General features: G+C 38.6%; 1 protein-coding gene across 4 annotated transcripts; it reads right to left on the bottom strand.

The window, feature by feature from the left end:
* Window positions 1-2,949: 2,949 nt before the first annotated feature.
* Window positions 2,950-22,894, bottom strand: LOC105524727 (chromosome unknown open reading frame, human C5orf30). 4 transcript variants are annotated; one of them, XM_011960111.1, is made up of 3 exons: window positions 22,694-22,894; window positions 15,576-15,665; window positions 2,950-5,718 (listed from the first exon to the last, which is right to left on the bottom strand). In XM_011960111.1, the coding sequence occupies exon 3, from the start codon at window positions 5,693-5,695 to the stop codon at window positions 5,075-5,077; it is 621 nt and encodes a 206-aa protein (XP_011815501.1). In that variant the 5' UTR covers window positions 5,696-5,718; window positions 15,576-15,665; window positions 22,694-22,894; the 3' UTR covers window positions 2,950-5,074. The 4 variants fall into 4 exon arrangements, with proteins under 4 accessions (XP_011815501.1, XP_011815503.1, XP_011815504.1 ...); XM_011960113.1 differs by lacking the exon at window positions 22,694-22,894 and adding an exon at window positions 22,401-22,551 and having other exon boundaries at window positions 3,252-5,718; XM_011960114.1 differs by lacking the exon at window positions 22,694-22,894 and adding an exon at window positions 22,310-22,324 and having other exon boundaries at window positions 3,252-5,718.
* Window positions 22,895-27,588: the final 4,694 nt, after the last annotated feature.

The raw sequence follows: 27,588 nt of genomic DNA, 5'->3' as shown, positions 1-27,588 counted from the left end.
GAGAAAAATAAACAAGATTGTTCTTTCTTAGACTTCAGCTCCAAGGGATTTAAGTTCCCCTCTTAAATTGCTACTTAGTCTACAAAATATGTGCTTGGGATGTCTCTTACGCTATCTTTCGGCTTTCCCAGTAATAAGCATGTCCTTGAAGGTAAAAACTGTCTTAAGCCCTTCTGTCCCCAGAGTTCCGGCGTGTGCTCAGTAGATGCCTTATGGGTCACAGCATGGGACCATTCTCATCTGTTCTCTGGTTAGAGGACAGGATCGAGAATGGTCTACAGATTGGTCTACTCCAAAAGTTTCAGACTGTTTTTTAAATTTACCTTGTAACCCACTGCAAGGGTGTGGGGATACGCTAGGCAAAACTCTTATGTAATGCTGATCAGTTCAGTAGCAGCTGCCTAAATTGCTAAGTCAAGAAAGATAACGCATCCACATCTGGACTCTAGGGGGGCTGTGCTCTGATAGATTAGTGATGTCTGCCACATGCATAGGCGAGGAGCACAGTGGTCGGCATGCTCAGTATTTGCCATTCCAGCTCCAACCCCTTAGCCAAAATCTGAATTTCTTTAAGTTCAAAAACTTCTTACTGCGTAAGTTCCTTTCCCTAACTGAGGCATTAGGCCAGGGACAAAAGATGATTCAAAGTCTTCTAAATATATATTTCATGCGTAATCCTTTTACATAAAAGTTTGGTGAAGAATAGTTTTCCTGGCCAATCAGGCTAAAGGTCACTATCACAAACCCAGTGTTCCCTCCTCTTTCCACCGGATCACCGTAAGAATCCTTTCTTGAGAACATTCAGAAGGAACTTTGAAAGTGCGGGTGGCTTTTTCACAAAAGCATAAGCATCAAAGCTCTTCTCTCCAGAAGCGAACCCAGCCAGGATCACTTGAGGATTCCACCAACTGCAGCTACTCTCTTCCAATCTAATAGATGCTGAGTTCCCTTTTCTCCTTCTGTGCTCTCCCATACATCTGTACATCAAGCACAACCCCACAATCAGGGGTGACAATATTCAGATTTGGTTTCAGACTTTCTCTCTGAAACCATTTAATAAAACGTTGCACAGCAGGGCATGGTGGCTCATGCCTGTAATCCCAACACTTTAGGAGGCTGAGGCAGGCAGATCACTTGAGGTAAGGAGTTTCAGACCAGCTTGGCAAACATGGCAAAACCCCGTTTCTACTAAAAACACAAAAATTAGCCAGGTGTGTTAGTGGGTGCCTGTAATCCCAGCTACTTGGGAGGCTGAGGGAGGAGAATCACTTGAACCCAGGAGGTGGAGGCTGCAGTGAGCCAAGATCGTGCCACCCTGCACTCCAGCTTGGGCGACAGAGCAAGATTTTGTCTCAAAAAATATAATAAAAAAATAAAAATTAAAATTAAAAAAAGGATGAAGAAGAAGAAAAGGAAAATCTTGCACGAAGTCATTTCACAATGGCAAAAATACAAATTCAACATCTCTCCAGGATAAAGAAAGAAATGTCCTTGGGGGTTCAGCAAACTCGAAATAACAAATCAAGCTCATTCTTCTTTACGTTTGTTTCCAGTCTTCTCAGCCAGAAAAATCCTTAACTTTTTTCCAATGTAAAATATCAAAGAAGTCCATTTCATAATTCTTCTCTACAGACGTATATTACAAAGTGAAGTGCATTATTAAGTGCTGACAGCCTCCACTTCTAGCTTTATAATCACATTTATTATATTTCCAACGCAATCTTCCTCATCAATTTCCATTTCTCTAATCAAATACATTGTTTAAAGAGGCAATTTTACTTAATACTTGCTGTCCTCTCTGCATTACAGTAATGTACATCCTTGCTCACTTTCAACCTCAACTCTTCTAGAGCATTTATGCCATTTACAACGTGTGACAGTCTCTCCTCCTCTGTTCTCTGAATGATAACCACTTAGACCAGGGTCACTTAAAAGTTCCTTTAAAAAAGTTCAAGGATTATAATAGAATAAAAGCCTTTCTGAGACAAAAATATGCTAGAATAAAAAACTGAGTAAAAATAGGTTGCTTAAGATTTGAAGAAATATTTTCTTTAGTGAAATACTTATCTGCCTCTAAAACTTAACTCAGAATCCCCAAAAAATCTTCTCGAACCTCAAATATTGAAATCACTTAAAATAAAGTATCCCAGGGAAGGAAAAAGACATAATGATCACAGATGGGCATTATAGGGCGTAAGAAGCAATGGACACGACATGATGGTTCTGGAACAGTAGCCCATCTGGGCTGGAGTCCAGAAGAGCTGAGGGTTCTGAACTGGTTTTTACATGTTAAATCCATCCCCATAGAGCCTCTTCTTCCATGACTACTGACTTTGGGAGCCCTGCATCCAGAGGTATAAAATGCAACCAAATGGAAGTCAGAAGAGCAAAAGAAGCTCACATTAGATTGAGGCAAGGAATGAAATTTTATTGCAACTTTATGCATCATCTAAGCTTCAAACAAATGGTACTTTTGCAAAAGAAGAAAAAAAGTAAAGTTATATAGTGCTGCAATGTTTAAGGGCAAGAGCAGTAAGATAATATCATCAGGTATATTCTGGCCAAGTGTGCCCTATTTAGTATGGTATATTAAATTGAATAAAGAATGAAAAAGTTAAAAAATAGAAACCATGTCAAAAGGGATTGTTTTTCAACTAAAAGACATCCAGCCTATCCTTTTTTTTTTTTTTTAATTGGTTCCTACCTACCACAGGCTACCATTCCATGGGGTACAGACAAAGTAAGACTGAACTAATAAAGGGGTTCTGCAAACACATTGTGAAAACTACTGACCTAGAGTTTTGAAACTTTCTTTCTAGAAAACGAAATTTAAAATTATATAGCTTTACTAATCAGAAAAGAGTAAGTACGCCATATCTCACACTATTAACCCCTTTATTTTTGCCACAGAGTTTCACCTGTCTTTCAGTAAAAAACAAAACAAAACAAAAAGGCTACACAGTTTTATTTAGCTATTATTAAGAAACTTAGGCACATGGGCAGAACAGGTCTCACAGGTAACCAGTTGTGTTTCCTAATAGGCTGAATACATATCATTGCCATGAATACATCTTTTATCATAAAATGCCAATGAGCATCATAAGTAAATAGTTCTGTTGTTGTTACTGTTTTGTTTAACAAAAATAGGGCCTTAAAATAAGATATTTTATTTTAAGTGGAATTCAGTGGAATTCTTGAACAGTAAGTAGCCTGTTGATGGTGGACCTAGTTTAAAGCACCACACAACAATGTGTGTTTACATCACCCCTTTATTTCATAGTTAGAAATAATACAATTCCACAGGGTAAATTCTCAATAAATAATGGTGTTTAATCATTAAACGTAAAAATCCCACTCTTTGGCATCTGACAGGATTCTATTTCTTGTCAAACTAATGACTGTATAGATATAGCTAATCTTAGTGATCATTCGTCAATACAATATGTTACAAAGGTGCAATTTACTTTAAAATATACAACAGCTAAACATTTCCAGCCCAACGAGAAATCTGATCAACTCAGTAAGATATGGGCCAACTTCCCCAAGGCTCTTTCACATAGTTTGCCTTAATGAAAGTGTAATAAACGTTGATTAAGAGTTCCTAGGGTTTTCTAATACTTACTTTGTTCTAAATAGAGTTTGCCATTCATTCTGGCTAAAGAAAAATCACAATTGCACCAGGAATGACCCACTCATTAATTAAAAGGTGTTCTTACTTTATAGGCAAGATTGCTAACACCTAAGAAACTCAGACCCCAAAATAAAAAGTAAGCAGTTCTATGCTGCCAGAAATCCCAATTCAGTAATAAATTGCACCTTTAAGAGTCAAAAATGGGGGAAAAAAGAAATAGAACGTTTACAAAAGGTAAGTTACATACATTTTTTTTTTTTTTTCAAAATATATTCAAGAATAGTTGAGCTGTATTTGTTACTAAAGCCAGGGCATTATTTCTTTAGTAACAAATTAAACCAGTGCAATTGACATAAATTGTTAAGTAATCCAGGATTAACCCATTAAAACTGTAGAAGCATGTTAGGCTCCTACGCTAATCCTAGAAACTGGAATTTCAGTGAGTGCTTGTGTTGCACAGAACTAAAACTGGAATGACCTGATGCCATGCTGAATGGTATCACTTCATACTTAGTACAAATCATGAGTTCCTCTATTAAAAGTTTTATTCACTTACAGAAAATTCAGATGCAAACAGTATTATGCCTATAATCCACAATTAAAAGAATCCTTTCCAATTTAAAGTTCCAGGTGAATTTTAAGTTAGAAAATAAGCACTAAGGAGAGTTTTTTCAACTTATGAAAACATCACATTGGCAACTTTCTGGAAAAGCTTCCCCCACCCACCCATTGTAAAATAAATACTTTGTATCCCAAATTTAATTTTATTAAGACACACTTTAATAACGCTATAAAGAAATATTTTACAGCCATAGAGATCAATAACTTTCCATGCGGAAATAAAAAATTCATTGCTCAATAATATTATTGAGGCAAGTGAAGAAAGATTACTCTGTTGTCAATCTGAAATGTTAATTTTTTCAGTGCAAAACCAGTTATAAAATATTTAAACTCAATATTTAAAAATAAAAAGTGGTCCAATTCAGCAATGTTCAAGTTCTAAATTTCATAAAACAAATCATTACATACATTTTATAGTAAAATACAGAGATTCAAGAAGTACTTGAGTACTTAAGATATAAATTTCTAATGAATCATATCAAGTCAGCAACAATCAAGCAGATAACATTTCCAATTTGAGTGTCAGAATCATAAAGATGAAATTACTGTACCAAAGCCTTTTTTTCCTAGCTAAAAAGCTATACAAACTAACAGTCAACATTCTGTTTTCTTTGCAGTTGCGTGCTCTAGAATGATATCCCCCCCAAGTACCTGTGATTTCATTCCTGTATTCAAATTTGATCCAGACAATTTTTATGTTCCAGGAACACTTAGCTGATATAACCATCTATAGTGTGAAGAGTCATGTACAGAGTACAGCAGTGGGTTTTTTCCAGCCAAGCGTAGGCTGACCTAAACTGGTTTAAGCTCTCTGCAAGTCATTCATGTATTATTCCTAGCAAACACACGGTCCCCTCGGAGGGTTAGGTGTTGAAGCTGGTACTGTAGCACTTCCGTGTCAGCTGGCTCCTTGATCATTTTATCTAGATTGAGGTAGTCCAGAGATTTGGAGTGAGCCCTCTTACCTTTAAGAAGACAAAGAGGCAGAGGCCCATGGAGGGCCTTATAAGGTTCATAAGGTAAAGATTTAGTGCACTTGTCTCCTGAGCTGGGCATCCGCCTTCGCCTCCTGCCATTGACAGCTGGAATCTCGTATGGCTGGTAGTACCTACTTCTGGTTTTATACAAACGAGAGGAACGGGCAAGTCCTGCATCTAGCTGTTTGGAGCGTAAGGATGGCATGGCTTCTGCCTTGCTCTCTTCACCTCCTGTGCACTTCTGAGCTAACTTCAGGAGTTCCTCACCAGTCGTGAAGCCAACCAAATAGTTAGAGTCCATGTGTAGGATCTGGTAGCCTGACACGGTCCTCCGCATCGGGGAGCAGGGTGTGCTGGAACACCGGGGCTTCTCTGCCTCTGCCTTTCCCGGGGAGTTGGCCTCGGCCCCAGGGAAGGGCAGGGTGGTCAGAGTACTTCTAGACTCTCCATTAATATCGACTTCCATTTTAAGCACCAGTCTGCGCAATCCTAAAAGTAAACAGACTTAGATTAGAAGAATATAATGCACAGAGAATTGGGCCAGGCCAGGTCCTTTTAGAAGGCTCAGGGAGCATGAAGTAAACTTGCCTGAAAGACAGTCAATGTACCACTGACATGTATCTATGTCTACTAAACGTTTCAGAGCGGGCATGAAATGACAACTACCTCTCTGCTTTTAAGAACTGAAAGGCAAGTTAAAGTCTGATGTACTACGAAAAAGTTCAGAAGGAGAAGCAAACAGAAAACAACAACAATAATACTTCTCTAAATGCAGCACTCCATTCAATCACATAAAGTTTATTCCTTAATGCAATATTAAGTGAGTCAAATACAGATCTCAGCATTAAGAAATGAAAGCAATCATATATAGTTTCATAAGAACACATAAAATATTTCTGGCTTGAAAGTTAAATTTTTCCATTATTTAATTTAAAGTGTTTAGCTCTTGACACCTGCAATTCTTTTCAATTTGTCTTTAAGGAACATATAATAAAGCTGATTGAGCTGATGAATTTCTGCAAGGAATCCAATTTAGACTTAAAACAACTATTCGTAGAGTATGAGGAGTCTTAGGGGCAGGTTCCCCCAAACCTTGTAAATGTTCTTCCTTCCGTATCCCCAGTGACTTAAAGAATATCATTTTATAGTTTAAAAGTTAATGCTAAACCCAATATATCACATAATTTTTAATACGAAAAATGTATAAAACATCAGATGTCATTTTAATTTGACTATTTAATCATGAAATATACCACAGGCTTGATATTCTGTTTTACAATACCCAAGACATTGTACTTTTCAATAGTTTCAAAAATGGCAGAATAATTCACAATGAATATTAATATTATTCCTTAAGATTATTACAATACATAGTTTGGAAAGCTCCATTGACAAGAAATGACACAAATGGCGGCTAGGTTCCTAGAAAGCTACAGATAGATCAAATTTGGGAAACTAAAACACTAAGGGAAATAGTGACCGTTTCATTTCTGAGAAACTATTTGTACTTGCTTTTTAATTGGGAGTAGATAACATGGTTTTAAGTATCTCAGATTGCTAATCCAAATGACATCAACTGATTTTAAGACGAAAAATTTACTTAAAAATTTATTAAATAACTCTTATGAATCTCTTTACTAGACAACCACTTCCTATTTGAAGTATTTCTTAAAGTTTGGGTAATCATTTAAAACCCAAGCAATTAGAAAGCTTTGTTTTAAAAAGAAACAAAAAACAAAAAACAGCACTTTATTCCTCCACATGCATGTTCTAATTTCCTTTATTAGAAGATTGTGAAGTTACCAGATACCACCCTGTGCTCCCTATGATCCCCACTGAAAACAAACATTTATTACAGTATTTGAGATAAAGCAATGCCAAAGGAGCTATATGGTATTACTCCCTATTTATTCTCAACCTTAGACTATTTCCCATTTTTATTTCACCAAAATACTCTAGTCCCTGAACCCTTTTAGATTTAATCAGCTTTATTATATTTTAATGTAAAAATAAACTATAGTATAGTATATTTATATTATTTATATAAAATAAATTATATTTGAGGAAATTTATTTCTCCATTGACAGGACTGGAATATCAGGTGACTACCAGCTACTCTGATATGCACATAAGACTTCTCAGCTAATTAACTTTAGAGAGCCATATGAAGCCTCAACAAATTTTTATGCTAAACAAACAAATATTAACTTGGAGCCAAATGACAAATTTATCCTTCCTTTCTCACTAATTTTGCAACCCAGAAAGAATACAAGAGGACATAGCCAAGGCCTACAAACTACGTAACCTGACTGGCAGCTACAGGTAGTAGCTGTTTCTCTGATACTTCATCCTGAAAAAGACAGGAGGGTCAGTGAGGCAAAGAAATAACCAGGGCCATGGAGGAAAGGGCACACACACACACACACACAAAGACTGGGCACCACACCCAAGGAGAGTCACCAAGGCAGTGACACTCAAGCTGTCCGTCTGCTCTGAGACTCTGGTCTAGGTCTCTCAAATCTGGCACTCCGTGACAACTCATAGAGTTCCACCAGGCAGCTTACTGCATTCTCATTTGGTATATTATAAATGTCTTTAAATCTATGACTTCAGACCCCACACATTCCAAATTGGGTAAAACTTCATGCAGAAGCGAGGCTAAAATTCATCTTTTTTGTCTACGTGGGAAAAAAAATTGCTAAGCAAGTGAATTGTACACAAAGTTGCAGTAAAGAGGAGTGGACACAGGTTTCTGAGGGCAACACAATCATCAAAAGTTTGTCGCCATACTAAGCCAATCCTGCTGCATCAAGGTAAACCGTCAGAAATCCTGAGAATCCTTGGGGGTTGAAGATAAAGCCTAGAAGGACACAACGGTTTAGAGAAATAGGCAGAAATAATATATTAGCTAGAAAATACTTGGAAGTACCTGGAAAATTAGAAATGTGAAGACATGTGTAAAGGTCAAAATCTGATTTGATATGAAATAGACACTACCGTTAGATGAGTAACTCATCAGTTAAGTTTTCAACAGCCAAATACACCATAAAAAAAAAAACAACTTGGGAAGAGAACTATTCAAACAGGATCTTCACACATCAACCTGGTAGATAACAATTGAACCTAGGTTGTTAAGCAGAAGATACAGATGTGGTTTAAGAGCTCTGGAAATTTCAACGAGGCAGTCTGGTATATGAAATCTACCACATTTTACTGAGGTAGACAAAACATTCACTATGGAAAGCACAATCTCACCAGAAAGTTGAAGGAGTAAGCATTTCTAATATCCTCCAACATAAATACTCAACGGAGCAACTAAAGTCAATGCAAAACAGGTCAGTATTCCAGGCAAGATTCCTGCGGGAGAGTCTCAAGGCGCCGGAACATGAAAAGGCTGACTTTAAATATAGCTTATATAGCTGCTATCTGCTGAACTTCTGATGAGCAATTCTCAGAGCTGGAAAACTGTTTGTACTTTTTGGCTATCAAACATCAGTATTTTTGCTCCAAACTACAAATAGTGTCTTCTCAAAACTAACAGTTCATTGAGTGGTTCATTGGTCTCCGCAATATACTGCCATATGTGCGAGAACAACTTCAGGTCTCCATATTCACGTAGGAACGTGAACACTGGAAACAAGACCCTCACAAACGGCTTCTCTTTTTCTAAAGGATTCTTCTTACTTGTATATTGCCCTTCTAAAAGCATCTACTATGCGGCACCAAGAAAGCTAGGTAGAGGCTGGGGTTCAGAAAAGCCAGCCCCCATTGTCAAATATTTCATTTGTAGTTGGGCTGAATGCTGAATAAGCAGCACACCTCCCATTCTTCCGTGTGACAGAAAACAAAACTTATGCTACTACATTCCTGAGAATTTCTTGACTAGATTTAAATACTGAAGCAAGATCCTGAGATCAGCTACAGAATCAACTTGCTCAGGTTATTTTTACAATGGGGGCAGAAGCTCTTTAGACATTGTCCCATCTGCAGAGGAAGAAGTCTAGGTACCTCCTAACTCCGAATTCTGGGGCACTAAAGACAGATATACAGATGTCCAACATTTTCCACAGCAAAATTTCTTATTGAAAGACATTCATCAGGAAACTCAGCTACGGTGACTATAACTGGAGGTGGCCTGTGTTTAGCAGTCTATTCTTCAGGTTTTACCATGAAAAAAACTGCTTACAGGCTTGTTATTTTTAATAAGCCTATTCATGACTCAGCATTTTGTTTCATATTGTCAAATAAACCTTGTATCCAAAAAGCTTGCTGCCAAGATAAACAATCACAAAGCACTCTCATAAATACTACTACAGGTACCATGCAACAGGTGCCACACTTCCCACTACATCAATAAGAATAGCCTGTGAGTCAAGAAATCAGGTCTAATGCCACCTGCTTCATTCCGGAGCACTAAAACCCAGAGATCAAAGATACCTTTCTTGCTTCCATTAATGCCTTTTATATATAGTTTAAAGCAAAAATAGACTTTAAGTAGAAAATAGAAAAAGTATTAATGTTATAATTACAGAAGCAGCAAAATGTCTGTGCAGAGAAGAAGCTAAAACAGAAAATGAAACAAGAATAGCAAAGTCAACTTGTAATTGAACAATGCTTTTAAAATTGAGCTTTTAAAAAAGTACCAGGAACAATACAATCTTTCAAATGACACCTAAGGTCTTCAATATTAAATTCCCTCACAATCCAACCAGTAACAATGGCACCAATGTATTTATAAAACATGAAAGATTTGGCAACATTTATAGATGCTTCTATATTGCTGAAATTTATGTGGATCCAACTAGATGACAAAGGTAACACTAATTCTTAAAAAATGTAACAGTACACATTTTTTTAAAGCATTGGGTACAGAATGAAATTGTAAATTTTGGCTAAAACTAAAGCAAATAGTTCCAAATCACAACACATGTATAGGAGAACCTGGTGCACCAGGATAAGCACGTTCAAAAGCCTGTGACCCTTATAGAATCTGCATAGGTATGAATACTCTCTGAGAGGCCAAATCTAAATTTGGGGCATAAATACCAATACTTTGAAAATATAACCTAAATGCCCTTGTCTCCTTAGACCAGCTTTGAAAACAGGTGGTACGTCTGACCAATGCTATAGAAAGAATTCTTTTTGAGAAACACTGTATCCTAACACCTGTATTTCATCTAAGAAACTCAAAAAATTAATTGCTTCATTAGCTTTCCTATATAGAGAGTTCATTTATACATCAGTAGCATGCCTGTTAAAAATTTCCAACTCCTCGAACCTTTAGCTGAGATGTCAAAGGCATGAAATTCTCTTGTTAGACTCATTCCACCAAGTTTAATATTGCTCGTTTTTGCCTTCTTCTCTTAAAACACCTTTATTTTTCTCTATTACAGACTGAATTAGTTTATCAAACATATTTTTTATGATAGGAGGGATGTGGTAAAGGTAGGGTACAATGTAATTCTCAGGGAGAGAAGGAAAAGCAAAGGTTCCAAAAAGCTGAGAATGTGACTTAACAACAAGATACATCCAGATATTGTCCACAGTCAGCTCCTATGCTACAGGGTGTCTGAGTCAGTGACACCCTCCAAGAAACAAAAATTATTTCACTAGGCTCTAAGCCTAGGGCACCATCCTAGTTGCTAATTTCTTTAACCATACAGAGATATCTCAAAGAAGTCTTAGAGTCAACAAACATTTTTTATAACCACTTTTCCCTTCCAGATACTTTCTACCTTTTTCTTACTCTACTAACCTGCTCAAAGGATTGTTTTCTCTTGTTATTGTTTTAGAAATCAGTAAAAGCAATACATGCAAACTGAAAGCTATCCAGTCCAAATAATTCATAATGATGTACTATAAATGGCAAAATCATTCTTCATCCCCTACCAGTGCCGGACATATCTTGAGGAAATCTCTATTAAAATTTTGGTATATCCTTCCTTTTCCTGAGTATTTACAAATGTGAGAGTGAGTGATTACTTCCTTCTACAATGAAAACATGCAAGAGTACACACAGACACACATGAATATTTCTGCAGAAAATTCCAGAAGTAAAAATGCTGAGTCAAAGAACATGTACTTTTTAGGTTTTTATAGCAATTACCACAAAACCTTATTAATAATGCTTCTGGTTTTTATATGGGTAATGTATTACTTTATATAACTAAAAATTAATGTAAACACTTTTAAAGAGTATAATCTATACACTCACCAGAAGAGTGCCTATTTCTCCTCTTATTGCTTAGAAATAGGAATTATCAAAAGAAAGGAAGATGATGTGCTTCCTTTTGTTTGATGTGTTTGATTTTTCCAAAAAGAAAAAGATAAATGAAAGGGACATGATCGCCATTCTTTGACCTCATATCTCCTGATATTCTCACTTAAAAAACACTTAGACACTCTTTAAAGAAATTTACAAACTAAATGTAAATTTTCCTTCAAAAAAGAAAGATAACATTTCATTTATATATATTAGAAAAATACATACAGTGTACATTTCAAAAGCATTAGATACAGCATTCAATACCACAATACCAGTATTCTGGCTGAGACTAAAGCAAACAGGTCCAAACCATAACACACGTGAGTGGAACCCCGTGCACCAGGAAGAATAGTCAAGAGAGTAGACCTGTATGAAATCTGCACAGCTTTGAACACTCTTCAAGAGGCCAAGCTTCCTATCTATTTGGCACAAAGAGCAACATTTTGAAAATATGATCTAGATGCCTTAGCTCCTTAGACCAGCTCTGAAAATAGCTAATAAGTTTCAAAACTGCTATACAAAGAATTCTTTTTGAAATTGCATTCTGAGAATTTTTTTAAATAAGATTATAAAAAAAAATTCACTCCCAGTTATCAAAACACTGCTCCATATGCTTTCACTGTTTTTTTTTTTTAGCAACATACAGCAATACCATATAAGAGAAAACAGATATCAACATAACCATTTTAAATATACAGAATAAAAATGTCATCATGTTAAGAAAACCCTTTTCAAGAGGTACCTGAATCAAACCATTCCAATAGAGCCATTTTTGGGGAAATAGGGTCTCCTAAGCAGGGCTAATACCAGTCTAGTGATATCTGTGATATCTACAGTCACCTATTTTTGTGTTTGTTGTTTGTTTGTTTGCTTAGACACAGGGTCTTGCTCTGTCACCCATGCTGGAGTGCAGCAGGGCAATGATAGCTCACTGCAGCCTCAAACTCCTGGACTCAAGCGATCCTCCCACCTCAGCCTCCCAAGTAGCTGGGACATAGGTGTGCATCACCACATCTGGTTAATTATTTCTTTTATACTTTTAGAGATAAGGTCTCACTATGTTACCCAGGCTGGTCTCAAGCAATCCTCCCTCCTTAGCATCCCAAGTAGCTAGAATTACAGGTGCGAGCCACCGCCCCTGGCTAGAGTGATACAGTTTTAATACCAGAATCATCTTGGACATAACCTACCTGGAACCTCTACCTCCAAATATAGAGGAGACACTGAAATCACGAAGACAGGGTCCTGCCCAGAGCCATACACGTAGTTAATGCCCATAATTACAACTCAGGCTCCCTGGCTCCAAGTCCATGCTGTGCTTCTAGCATGTGGTTCCCAAACTTGTCTACACACCAGAATCATGCAAGGAGCTTCAAAAACTGCTAATGTCTGTGTTCCACCCCAGATTTGTGACTTAACTGATCTGGGCTGTAGCCTGGGTTCTGCAATTTGTAAAAGATTCCCAGGTGATTCTAATATGCATATAGGTTTGGGAACTTGTCAGCTAGAACTTATCAGATAGAAGAGTTTCACCCTTGTAAGTCCCTGCTTTGTTTTTAATCAGTAATTACTGTATAGTTATGTTGGTGAACATAATTTTTGGCTGCTTATAATTGCTAACAACCTACCCCTAGGTCTTCTAATTTACTGTTCCTAATCCACTGTGGGCTGGAAATATCTGCTAACCAAACGTGTTAAAACTGCATATAAGATAAAAATAAATCTGTGCTGAATGAGAATCGGGCTCCTTCATCTGCACACACTTTGGCGTAGTTATTTTAGCTACTTAGAAGCCTTTGTCAGGTGCAGCTACTTTAGAGAACAGTTTGGCATTTACTTATAAAGTTGAATAAATTCTCATTAAACAACCCAGCCACCATAATCATAGATATCTAACCCAAGAAAAATGAAAATACATGTCCATACAAACACCTGAATGTGAATATTTACGACAGCTTCATTCACAACACCGAAACTAGAAAAAAATACAAATATCTATCAACAGGGAAAGAGATGAACAAACTGCAGTCCATCCCTACAATGGATACCACTCAGCAATGAAGTGGAACAAGCTGGGAAAATACTAAGTGAAAGAAGCAGATACTACACCTATATACTACATGTTTCCACTTACGTGGCATTCTGGAAAAGGCAAAACTATTGGCTAGAATCAATCATTAATTGCCAAGGGCTAGGGTGGGCAGAAGGGATAACTACAAGGGGGAGAAAGGGAATTTTGGGGGGTGATGAAAATACTCTATTGGTTGACTGTAGTGGTCATTACATAACTGGATACATTTGTCAAAATGCATCAAACTGTACACTTTAAAAGGATGGATTGTACTAAGTTATAATTCAGTAAACCTGACATTAAAAAATAAATGAACTCTGTCACATATTTCCAAGTTTCAGATGGTCCTCCAAATTTTAAATTTTTTTGTACCACATAATTTCGGAATCAAAAGGAATCTTAATAGTTGTCCACTGTATGTTTGAACACCTGCAGTGACAGGTAACTCACTACCTCCCAAGATGATTCATTTCACCTTGTGCAGCTCTGCTAGAATGTCGATTTATTTACACATATATCTGTATGTACATGCCTATATACGGTCAACCCTCTGTCTCCACAGGTTCTGCATCCATGGATTCAACCAACCACAGAGAGAAAATAATTGAAAAAGCAAAAATTACATCTACACTGAATACGTACAGAAGTTTTTCTTGTCATTATTCCCTAAACAATACAGTACAGCTACTATTTATGTAACATTTACATTGTAATAGGTATTATAAGTATCTCTAGATTAAAGTATACAAGAGGATGTGCATAGGTTATAGGCAAGTACTATGCCATTTTTGTATCAGGGACTTACATATCATCAGATTTTGGTATCCGGGGGAAGTCCTGGAACCAATCTCCCATGAATGCCAAGGAACAACTGTACCAATATAGGTATATACAGAGATAGATGGATAGACATAGATACACACACATATATTGCTGTAGCTTCTACGCACTGCTCTAGTTTTGTGATTTATTTCTATTAGCTGAGTCAGTGACCAGGCCACATTATTTTTTATTCAATATCCTCTCAAAGTACTTTGTACTATGTTTTCCAAACTTCTTACACTTTTCCTCAAAACTGAAAATTTTAGTAATGTTTCCATTTTTCCAATGTTCTAAAATGCATTTTCATAAAAGTAATAGGTTTTATCTACTTAATGAGGTTAAAGTATTCGTTTTTCCCTACCATTCCTTTGAATCATTCTGCTGCTGACTAGAAATTTAGAAATCACTTATTATGAAACTCTGCCTTTTCCAAGGATTATGACCTCTCTACATAATTCAAAGCAAGGATGTACAAAGATAACGGCCAAGTAGAATGACACACCAAAGCACGGAGTCACCCTCATACAGTCTTGAGAATGCTAAAGAGCTACCATAGATCATTAGGAATTTCTTTTTTCCCTTCAAAGACTTCAAGCCACATGGACAACTACGTCAGCAAAGATACACAGATGACATACTGAAAAAAGACAACTAAAGGAAGAAAACAGCATTGCATATTTTTAACAGTTTAAATCCAGGGTGTGATAAAAAGAATGTCACATTTTCACTGAACTGCTATATGACTAAGTGAAAATAATGCTCCTTTCAGACACCTGTTAGCTCATTCTTTACGTATGATAATATATAACCAGAATTTTTTGCAAATTATTTCAGCAATGTTTGGAGATTAATGTTTTTACTAAAATTTGCCCCAAATTAGAGCAACTATCTCTAACTACTATACTTTGAAATATTATTTCATAAGATCTTTACATTAAAGAAATTTAAAGGAAGGAAAACTTAGTCAAACATTTCAAATAAAAAAAATTTGCATATTGCAACAATAATTTCATTTCTCACCATTAAAAATGTGTAATTAGAGTATACATATTTGCAATAATACACCGACATTACACATTCACTTGATTGACATTTCACACTTGTTTATTTATATAGTCTTTAAAAACTACATTATGGTATTGTGTTCATACAACTGTTAACCAACAGAAAAAGCAAAATATAACTTACCAGACTAAATCCCAGAAGATATCACTGTACAATTTCCAATGAGTCCCAAGGGAACACAGACATAATAATTTTTCTGTTCTACTCCAGGTACTAAACATGAAATACAAAAATAAACCTTTAATTTAACAAGTAACACAACTTGTAACATCAAAAGAGAATGAAACTAGCAGGAGGTAGTAACATCAAGTATAGGTAATATAGGATCCAATAATTAATTAATTCAATTAGTGTTGAGTTTGTTCACCTAAATGCATCCTCAAACATTTTATCATGTGTATTTCTCTGTGCTCTGTTACTTAAATTCTACCTAGAGACTAGGAGTAGCTAACTGGGCTAAATAAAGAGACAAGAAAAATGAAGGTAATAAGTATTAGTTTCACCATCCTAGTCCTATTCACGCGTTCAACTGATTCACAGCACTCTGTGCAAAAAACATAATGCTCAGGCTAGGATCAAAAGCACAGGCCACAGTTCCTAACTCTGGTTTTGCTAAGAACTCTGACTCTTGACCCTGCATAAATATCAACCTGTAAAATGAAGACCGTAATAACCCCCGCTCCTCCCTAATACAGTTGTTTGATGGATGCAATGAAATGAGGTAGGTGAATGCTTTACATGCTGCAAAGCTCTTTACAATGTGTGATGCTATTGCTATGCAATTAATTTTTGGTATCGACTCATTTTAGCCATAAAGCAGCAACAATGTAAATCTTTCATAAGACTGACGCGAGGCAAATGATTAGAAGTCTCTCGGATAACACAACAAAAAAAGACAAGTGTCTGAAAAAGCACTTTTTTATAGTTACCACCTTACTTAAGGTTTCTAGCATCTCCTCTGTGCCTTCCCTCTCTTACCTGGGAAGTTAATGTGTAAGATAATCTATCTTTATCTCCTACCTCCCTAGTTAATAGGGTTAATTTGCTGAGACGAGGAATACCCTCCAAAGTCCTTTTCCACCTGTAAAAGTTTCTTTGGTTGTTGGTTTTCGGTTGTGTTCAACAACAGAAGCAGTTGGAGGGGTGTCAAATGAGGCAAGTAGATTCATTTACCTATGTAGGTGCACAGAGCCCGAGAAGTGGCAACATTTATAATACCTTATCAAACAAAAGACAAATTGCAAGAAAAAAGCCAAGGAGTTTGTAATTTTATTACTTTCCTTACCAGTACAGGAGAGTTTCATCCAAAGGAAATAGATAATTACTAAATTTAATATGTGCTTCTTTAGCTTGAGAAAATGGAAGGAGCTAATGCACCAAGAACTGTCATTCCAAGAAACTAGCATGTTTATCAGCCTTTGCAGCTTCTTCAGATGTAGATAACAGAAACACTCCCTTTCATGTCTTTTGCCACCAACTGTTCTTAAATCGGGTAACCAAAAAATCTTAAAAATTAGGCCTTGATTCTACCCCACCAATGAAGCCTCTGGTTTTAACACACAGTAAATTGTAACAAAAATTGCTATCTGTAGACAAAATATTTAATATAATTATCCCAAAGAATTTCCCCAATACTAATAACATTCATCTTCATTTCTTATTTAATGGACTTTTAATGGGAAAGAGGAATTTTAAAAACTAACATTTCTTTAGCATCTTCCATATGTCAAAAGCTATATACAATTTATATCATTTAATCTTAACTACTCCATGAAGAAAATATTATTATCCCATTTTTAAAATAGTCTTTAGTAGTATCCTTATTTTAAAGTACTCTTTCAGGTGATACTACATGAGAGTCAGAGCAGGAATTGGAACCCCAATTGGCCTCTGTTCAATGATAAGACCATAAGTATAGCCTTTTACACAATAATCATGATCCTGCAAAATGTACATCAATTAATTTCTATAAATGAAATTCTATTTTAAGTGTATGGGGAGGCACTTTATCTAAAAGCTTTTTTGCCTCATTTGTGAAATGGCTGGGGGAACTACTTAGCTGCAAGGTTACTTCCAACTTGAAAAATATTAGGATTTGGTGGCACATCGTGGAGAGTCTTATACAAATGTCTTCTGAACCATGGACTCTTTCTCCTATGAGCTTATATTTTCTGAAATCATAAATTATAAGTCAGAAAAAATGTATCAACCAATACCGTCTGGTTATATGGTTGGATATCAAATACAGTTACGTATTTCTGCTTTATTTCTCAAGACTACATCTATCACAAAGTGAGATCGATTTCATTTATACTTTTAGAAATGTCAATTGAAAAACAAGCAGGAGGAACATTAGAAAGATCTGAATGTCTTAATCCTAAAGAATAGTTTTGATAGTTTTAAATCTATTCAAACTTTCATATAATTTGCCTCATGTATTTGGTGACATATTCTTCTTTTCAAGCTTTTAAATGTATTAGAAAAATATTTAAACTTTCAAAGAGTTTTTCAACACCAAAAGAAAGCAATCAACTAAAACTTTAGTGTGGATTTGCAAGTAGAGGAGCCTTAAAGACATTATCCAACTCTTGCACTGGAGCTGATGTGTAAATCTAGGAAATGGTCGGTAATTTCATAGTAAACAAAGAGTAGTAACTGATTATTCCTATTATGCCAGTGCCAAGCCAAAAATAGAATATAAACACAATGTCCAAGGGAGCAACACAAGCAAAACCAAAGTGCAGAAGCTCCATTACATTCTCACTTTTTCTAATTTTGACTCTGCTTACTGCTTTGTAGGAGGAGGACGAAGAGAAGAAGGAAGAGGAAGAGGAGGAGGAAGAGGAGGAGAAAGAAGAGGAAGAGGAGGAGGAGGAGGAAGAGGAAGAGGAGGAGGAGGAGGAAAAGAGGAAAAAATAAATAAAAAGAACAAGACCAGAAACTAACTAGTATAAAAATATATCTTTTCTTTAAGACACAACCCATAATCTACTATGGGTCTTTAAGACACAACCCATAATCTACTACTACTAAGAACAGTAAGGGTTCTATCCCCATCTCCTACTTAAAACAATTAAAAGATTGTAATATAAAAATCCCCAAAACATGTACCTTCCAAATAACACACATTTTTAGAATACTTTAAAAATCTCTAATTCTCTAATGCTTGCAATTGATTCTGGCCAATGTTCTGAACACTGAAGGTTTGGAAAGATATCAACAGATTTCCTCTCAAAAACAGTCAGCAATCCATGTGAAATTCTTCACAGGAATCCATGTGAAATTCTTAGAAGACAGACTAAATGCTGCATAAAAACAAAGACTGAAGTAAATAGAGCAAAGGCTACAGGATATAATAAATGCTTCCAGTTATAAGAAGTTGAAACAGAATGCAGTGGGACATTATCCCATAAGCAATAAAAATAGGAAAAACTAAGCATTGGCCAAGAGCTGCCCACAGACTTCTGGATAAGAAAGTCATGGGTGACTAAGCAAAAGATACCCAACATTTGACTGCAAGTGGAGCTTCTACAAATAGGAAAGTTTGCAAACATTAAATAGCAAATGTATCGAATTTCTCAGGTGATAGTTATTACCACAGGTAAATAAGAATGCCTTTCAAAAGTAGAGTGACTATGTATCTCAATTCATAGTCAATATCCTGGTATAATTATTTAAAGCAACCCCCTTTAACTCTCAAAATTGTCTCAGTTTGGCTGTTTTAATTGTTATCCTACTCAAAAGTAACCTATACCAATGGAAAGGCAATGACTTTTAAAAAGGGAAACACCCTTCTGCTTGAACAGTGAATTTCCATACAGATCTGAGTTCTTCTTTGGGTGTACCCACTTAGGTACTCACTTATGCAGTCATTCAACAATGTTTCTTGAGTCTTATTATATATCCTCACACTGCACGGGCACTAGTGTACATATAAAGAGATAGCCTGAGACTGGGCCAGAGGGGAGGACAGACATGGAAATAAATCCATCTAATAACAGTAAACCTGAAGGGCACTAGGAACCCAGAAAAGGGAGTGGCTTTCCCCAAAATATACAAAGCTCCATTTGGAAATGTTTAGGTCCACACAAAATCCACACACACCCACAAAAGTCGTCAATCCCAAGCTTCAGCACAGATCACTAACAAAACAGCAATAAGAAAAAATTTAACAATATTGGTCACAAATCATAAGATTATAAATATGAGGACCAGCACATAGCCCTTTCAAATATTGGTAAATAAATCTCATTCATCATTAAAGTTTATATTATGAAAAGACAAATTTTAGGCAAAGAAATTGGTACAGTAGAAGTTGTGAGTTCTAATTTTAGCAACCAAAGCATTTATTTTCATTTTTTTATAGCCCTAACCTGAAGCTCATGAAAACATTTAGAAAGAAAGAAAAAAAAAAAAAGAAAGAAAGAAAGAAAGAAAGAAAGAAAGAAAGAAAGAAAAGAAAAGAAAAGAAAAGAAAAGAACCAGACTACCTGTCTCTTTCTATTTTCAGACTGGCTATTTAAGAAGAGACCAATAATGGAAAAGCACTTGGAAAAAAACAGCAATTTTTAAAAATTCCTTTCAAAATAGTAAAAATATTTTGTGACCACTAGTCTCAACGACCACTAAAAACAAATAAAAGATGAAACAAAACATCTCTGGAGGAATATTAACTGAACACTAAGCAGAAATAAAATGGCTTAACTGTCCAAGTACAACACAACAATGAAAACAAAATGTTTAGCTGTACCTAGATGCTCATCTTAGAGATTTCTTTCAAATACTCTTACTTTACCATTTGCAACTTGCAAAAACTAAGTCATCAATACTTTTTAAGAAGAGTTAACTAGGGTGTGACTTTTCTGAAACCATCCTTGACCTTACAAACAAACCATTAACCTTGCCAACTTCGTAAGATAACTCATAATTCGTTCAGTAAGACAAAAACGTGTTTCTCTTTCTAGTATCAGTTCTTTTAATAGCAATCCACCCCCTTAAAGTGTAGCACTCGTTATCTTTCCATTTCTGCTAGTAAAAATTAAACCTAGGTTACTAATATCACGTGGTGTCATCCTTCTACTTTTAGAAAAATATTCAGTTTCACTGCAAATATGACCGACAGTAAGTGGAACTAAAGGTCAACATGCAGCCTTTACAAGAAATGTGCCTCTTAGGAAGCATCATCAAAATGGGACAGGTGTACACGGTGGAATTGGCTAACCTTTGGGAAAGCTTAAAACCAGGTACTCATTTTTATAGGCTGGTGACAAAATCAAAGTTGCCTCTGGAGGAAAAGAGCTGATCCCTCACCTCACCCCCAGCTACAAAAAAGCAAAGAAATTTTAAATCCTGTACATAAAGTTTTATTACTCTTAACATATTAAATACTTTTGAGTTAATTTTATAATATCTGTCTAAAACACACAGAAATATACAAAGAAAATAAGCAAATTCATTGACTGTTACATAATATCAATAATTATATCTTATACACTGAAATAGTTACTAACACTTTCATTTGCAATTAAATAAACTAAAATGTTAGCAAAAGCTATTCATTCAATACATCAACTGTTATCAAATTAACAGGTCCCTGTATTTTCATTAACTCTTATATTTCATCCTGTTCATTTTGCTTTTAAGTTTATAATGCATTCAGTTACAAAATTAAAACACTGAGGATTCTGTGACACATTCATTAAACATAATGTAATCATAAATCGCGGCCGAAAGCTTCTGCAATAATAACCAATACTATATTTTGAGATGACTGGGAAAATAAACTCTGCAAAAGGGTAATTTCTATCTCTCTAGTGTCAATCCTGCATTACAGGATTTGAGAAAATAAAACAACTAACAACCCTAACTTGTAGGTTGGCTCTTTGGGGGGAAAAAAAAGGAAAACGAAGAGTTTAGTAACATCAGAAATGTGCAAGAATTGTTCTTCCAGCTAGGAGCGGCAAGCACACTGTAAAATGCCTCCATTCTTCCTGCTCAAATAAAAAGTTCCCAGCTTCAGCTTTACCTGTGCACCACAGACAGACAGACACACACACACACACACACACACACGCGCGCGCGCGCGCGCGCAAATCTTGGTTCCACCCAAATCACTAACCCACCGGGCTGAAAATTGAGGTGGGAGGAGAGGCAGGGAGTCCCTAAGGGTGTGGAATACTTGCAAGGGGAAAAGGACGGGGCCATCATTCCCTTCGTGTTCCCATCTCCTTTCTGGCGGAGACCTGCAGATTCCACCACTAGAGAGAGTTTGGCAGCTTCACAATGGGGCCGTTGCTGGAGGTCTGACTGCCACCCGCCTCGAAACCCCTCTCCTCCGCTTCCCACCTGCCCCAAAGTCCACCCGCGACAGGTGGGGCGAGGGCGGCAATGCCCGACGACATCTGCCGCTTACGCTTCTGGCTCGGACCGGGCCCCAATCCACACGCTCGCACGCGGCCACAGCCGGCCAGTCCACCCCCACTGCACCGGCGGACACTCGGAGGGCGCGGGCGGCCTCGCACCGGGTTGCAACCCGAGCGAGGAGGGTTGGCGAGATCAGGCCGCCGGGGCTCGCCCTGAGGTGCTATCTGACCCGGGCAGTCGCACCCTGAGCGCTGCCGGGCATGCAGCCAAAGGTGCAGCAGGCAGAGGAAAGCTACTTCTCAATGGGGCCTCCAGGCCCGCTGCCCCGCGGTGCGGGAACGGCGGCCAAGGGAGGGAGCGAGTATGCGCGCCAACGCGCCCCGACTTCCGCACCGCGGCACCGCGGGAGAGGCGCTCCGGGTCGCCGAGTCCCCGCACCTCCCCAGCGAGCGCACGACGCGCGCACACGGGGGCGCACGCCCCCGCACACTCACACGCGCTGCACACTCACAGCGTCTCCGGCCCCACCCCTGTGCCAGGGAACCGCAAGCTCCCCGCACCCCGCGCGGGCCCCACCCAGTTTACCAGACCCCAGTCCCCTTCGGGTGCCTGGGAACCGGTCCACCGAGGCCATGGGACGCTGGGGCCGCCCCGCCGCCCATCGCAGAAGCTGGTCCGGCCGGGTTTCCCCAGCACCGCGGGGATCGTGCACCCGGACCAGACACGAGGCGGAGAGGAAGGGGCGGCGCCGCGACTGGGGCTAGCACTGGGGATCAGAGACTGGGGCAAACCCGCTACTCCCCCAATCACCCCATAACCACCACCTTTTCTGCGGCACAAAAGGTTACAGACGAAGCCGCCGTCCCCGTGCAACCTACCGATGGCCCAGGGCTCCGCTGCCTCCGCCGTGCCCGGGGCCGCGGAGCCGGAGTCGGGGGTGGGAGAGGCGCAGGACTGCAGCGCCGAGATCCTGGCAGAGGCCGCCAGCCGAGCCAGCCGGGTACCCTCTCCTCTCCCACCGCGCTCGGCGCCAGCTACCGCCCCGCGTAGTCCCCGCCTCCTCCTCCTCCTCCGCCTCCTCCTCCGCCTCCACCTCCGCCCGCCTTCCCGCCTCCTCCCTCTGGCTGCAGAGGCGCAGCCCGTCAGCGCTGAGCCCGCCTCCTGCGCCCAGCTGTAAGACACCCGGAGGAAGGGCGGGCCGGCGGGCTGGAGAAAGGCGCTAAGAGGCCAAAACAAGTTGGCGGGGGTGGGCGGGGTTGTTGACTGGTGGTGTGGAGGAGGAGTCCTAACACTTAACACGCTCTCTAGTTAAACCCCGCATTCCAACTAAAGAGCTCCAACTTGCGGGCCTGGGAACACTCCGGCTTCCTCAATTAAGTGGTGTGCTGATATTTGTCGCTTGTGAGTCTCTGCTTAAAGGGCTCAGCACTGAGCAGAAGTACAGAAAACTAGAAGGCCATGAAATTAAAAATTATAGGGTCAGTCTACAAAAACTCCTAAAATCCAGTGAAGGTGGCACGAGGGGGGAAGGTGGGGAACTTCAAATTCAGATTCTGATTGGATTAACTGGTTTTTAATTTGCACAAATGTTGATCTTGTCTATTACGGTAATAAATTATTTTCTTTGATGAAGATTTTGTTCTCTCAATTCATGTACATCTCTGCCAAACTGGTTAAACTCAGCAATAAGAATATTTACTGGCATGCATATTCAAATTTACATCTCTCAATAACTATTCTATGAGGAAGTAACCAATTATCCACATTTTAAAGATGCAGAAAGTTTAGGTCATATGCCTACTAAGTGGCTAAGGCTGAATATATACGCAATCAGTGAACCCCGAAATTGTTTATAAGTGTTACAAGTTTCGGTCCCATTGTCAAATCAAGAGAGCTTGTTATTTTTTAAGACAAAATGCTTTATATGAACATAAAGGCATAAATCTGGAGTAGATCAATACAAGTTTAAACAAGTCTTGACTCACACTTGTTCCAGAATCTACATAAGTTCCCGATAATATAAAGGCAAAAAATATATAAACATCTCTAGTTCAACAGAGCGACTCCTGGAGGCTGCTCAGCTATAAGACATTTTATGCTACTGCTTATGTGCCCTAAAATAAGTACAGGAAGGTAGAGGGAAGAGTAAGTTTTAAGGAATGTTCCCTAAACAATTTTTAAAAACATCAGGTCCTTTTTTTTCTGCAACAGAGATTTGTATGTAATTGCAAAAATATAGAAGCTAGCACAACATAATATGAATAAATAAATGAAGAAAATTTTTGCATCAGTACATTAGGAGAACACACCGAAAATTATTTCTGATTATAATCTGTTTGACACAATAGTGTATTGTCCTGATGATCATTCTCATAAAACCACCTCCAAAACATTGTATATTTTATATTGAGACTTAATTTCATTTCTTCTTGTCTGAAATCTTATAACATTTTCAAAAGAATGTCTTGTACTTGCCCTTTGCTCTGAGAGTTTGGCAGCGTTCTTTGGCCAAAAGCAATAAAGTTCCCCTCTTAGTTTATTAGGCTCAAGGCTAGCTCTCTTGAGGTCATTGTCTCCAAATTGCCTCCCTCCCTGGGTGGTGCTCTATGCTCCCATCCTAACCCTGACTCTTCACCCAATCAGAACTTCAGTCAGTTCTTGAGTGTCACAAAGAACATCTAATAAACCAATTCACCAGGCAGTAATGGTTTATATGTGGCCTCATCAAGGATATGTTTATGCCACCTAGAGATGCTGACTGGGTACTGTCTTCACTTGGATTGGATGTGGGCTGCAAGGGCCGTGACTGAGGGGCATATAAGGGATGCAAGTTAATGCAGAATCCCTTCCCCGAGCTTTTTAGTGTTTTATGAAGATCTCTTTAATCTATAAAGACAAATGGCATACATATAAAGGGTTAGGCCCAAATGTAGAATAGACCGTAAGCCCTGAAAGGCCTTCTGAATCTGGGGACTCAGCAACTCCATCTCACACACTCTTTGTGTAAGTTATGTCTTTGCCTCAAGGCATCCTTTCCAGAAGATCACTTTAAAATGACTTTAAAATGTCAGTTGTCTGGGAAATACTATACTACGTTGATGTAAATGATGTCAGCTAGCAAACAACCAGCTTAAGAGCACAGAATAGGTGAATTTGATAGCAACATAATGATGTAAAACAGAATCTACAAAGCCAGGTGTGCAAGAACCACATTGCCTTCTTTTCTGTAAACTGATTTGTTTCAGGCAGGGTCTAACCAGGAAAACAGAAACCATTTTGAATATCTACAGAAGTAATTGAATACAAGAAAATGGTAACATAGGTGATAGAAAAAGTCAGAGGGTAATCAGGAGATGGCACAGTAATCTAGAAATTAGCAACTGCAGCCTCTAGCTGGAGAAATAAGAGAAGAGGCAGGGTTATTGGAGTCCAGTCCCCAGGCAGCATGGCCAGCCTGGTGAGCGCTATGGCCATAGAGGAGAAACAACCACTGCCAAAGAAGCAATCTATGGAGGGAGAAGGGGGAAATGTACTATACATTGTCCTCTCCTGCCCTCCAATCTCCTTCCAATGTCTTGCATTGGCAAAGTCTGACACACCTGCCATGGGAGCCAGGGAAAAAACCTACAGGGATCAGCCCTTTGAGACACTGAGGAGACTAGGAGAAGAACGTAGAATGTGAACCTGCACACGATTTTATTTCTCTTTAAAAGCCTTACTCTTTTGTAAAGTTCTTCCCTCACTCCCTTGAGCAGGGTCAAAGTTCCAAGAGCATATGCCAGACCAGGCCATGAGTGGGTGATGATGGCAGGGAGTGGAGGGGAGGCCCTTTGGTTTGCAGTCACCTGTCCACAGAGGTTTCCTTTGTTCCTTCCTGGAGCTGCCACCTATGGCTCCATGATACAGTGCACAACCTGTCTATAGATGGGACAGCCCTGCCCTATACACTGGTTCCCTCCCTTTGGCTCCAGCACCACAGCTGAGGCCAGAGGAATTTCCTAGATCTGGGACCATCCTGCTAAGTCTCACACATCCTCAGTCATTTATGTTTAGGGTATTACGGTGGTCCAAGTTCAGGGCTCAAATCCCACTGCCTTGGGACATACTGACTTCTATCCTCTTCTTTCCGGATACAAGGGAATCTCTTCTTAAGGAAAATCCTTCATTTTTATTTTTTTTTCCCCAGACACTCTGCCATTGCCAGCAAACTCTGTTCTGTCTCTGGGGCTTAGGCTGTTTCCAGTGAAAGCCAGAACGAAAAAATGTTCTGCAGGCAACTCCTCTTTACCCTGCCACATCTCTCCCCATGGCAACAAGGGGGTAAATACAAGTTCGAAAAAAAATCATAAATTAGTGTCTCAAAATATTATCCAGCCATAGAAGTAAGAGACAGTTAGTACTGTGGACCAAGCTGAGGAGGAGAAAGGTGGAAGGAGCTTACTTTGGAATACGTTGAATTTGGTGGCTCTGTGGCACATCCTCATGGAGGTGTCAAGCAGAAGGCCAGATATGTGGAGTGGGTGCTCAGGAGGGAAATGCAGGTTGCCCTTCAGCTCTTGCTAGACAACTTCTAATTCCACACTCACATTCTGCTTATTCATTATTTAAGCCTGTATATAATTGTTTCCTGTGGAGCATTCTTCTCCACCCCTCCTTCTCAGTCTAATTCTTTACCATTCCTCAGATATCAGTGTAGATATCACTACCTCTAAGAACAGTTTAATGATTCCTACTGATATTTCTCCTTTCCCTAGCCTAATACCACACAGTGCTGAAATATACTATCTCCCCCACTAGACTGTACATTCCCTGAGGTCATGGACTATGTTTAATCCCCGAAGAAAGCCCAGAGACTGACATATAACAGGTGCCCAGTAAATATTTAGCATATTTTTACTGTGAGGAGTGGGAGAAGAACCTGTAGGTAAGGTCTGCTGAAGGTAGCTTGTATCTTGTATCTGGCTCAGAAGTACTGATTGCTAAATTTTTAAGAACTTTGCAAACTGGTTATTAAATCATCAGTAGCCTGAAATCAGCTATGGTAGGATTATTTACACCATAGAAATTGGCAAATTCTATAAACAGGGCTTCCCATTCCTCTCTAATCTCCCCCCCACCCCTGAAAGCCAGTTTGCCAGCACACCATTTGGTAATCTTCAAGAGGCACCTCCTGTGTGCGGAGGAGGAAAGCAGGTCAGAGAATTAAAATCTATGCTTTTAGAAATATTCTTTCATAGAAAGAAAATGTAATTAAATTCCATAATTTGCATAGAAAAACCTATTTAACTCAATTGTATCAATAAAAAATAAGATAGAAAATAGAGAAAGGAAACGGAAAAATATAAAAGCATTATAAACAACACAGAGAAATCACTTCTCAGTTCCAGCTTCCTGTGAGACCTCCAGTTGGTCACTAAATTATAAACTTCTTAAGAAACTTGAGTTGTGTTTATACGTGTATCCCTTATAGTACCTAGACTGGCACAGAACAGGTATTCATAAACTACCAGTTGAATTTGGGCAAATTAAGCTTTACTTCTGTTGACCTCAGCCCCTTCATTCATAAATTAAGAGGTGAGAGAAATGATTTTCAAGAGGGCCCAAGTAGCACCCCCTTTACTGCCCCATTCCAAACAAATTGAGAAATAAAAGGCATAAAGGTGGCGCCAATTGTTTCTGTAACATTGGAGGACATAGTTTAACGTACAATTACAGTGGTTCTATTTTTTAAATCCCATAATTAGACTGATATACCTACCCAATAAGAGGCAAC

The sequence above is a fragment of the Colobus angolensis genome, unplaced genomic scaffold (assembly GCF_000951035.1).
Source record: "Colobus angolensis palliatus isolate OR3802 unplaced genomic scaffold, Cang.pa_1.0 Scaffold504, whole genome shotgun sequence".
NCBI classification, from domain to species: domain Eukaryota; kingdom Metazoa; phylum Chordata; class Mammalia; order Primates; family Cercopithecidae; genus Colobus; species Colobus angolensis.
Note: the sequence above shows the minus strand (reverse complement) of the source record. Positions and strands in the feature narration are given on the sequence as shown.

Coding starts and splice junctions, on each gene's coding strand:
- LOC105524727 (XM_011960111.1), bottom strand. CDS start 5,695: ATGGAAGTCGATATTAATGGAGAGTCTAGAAGTACTCTGACCACCCTG.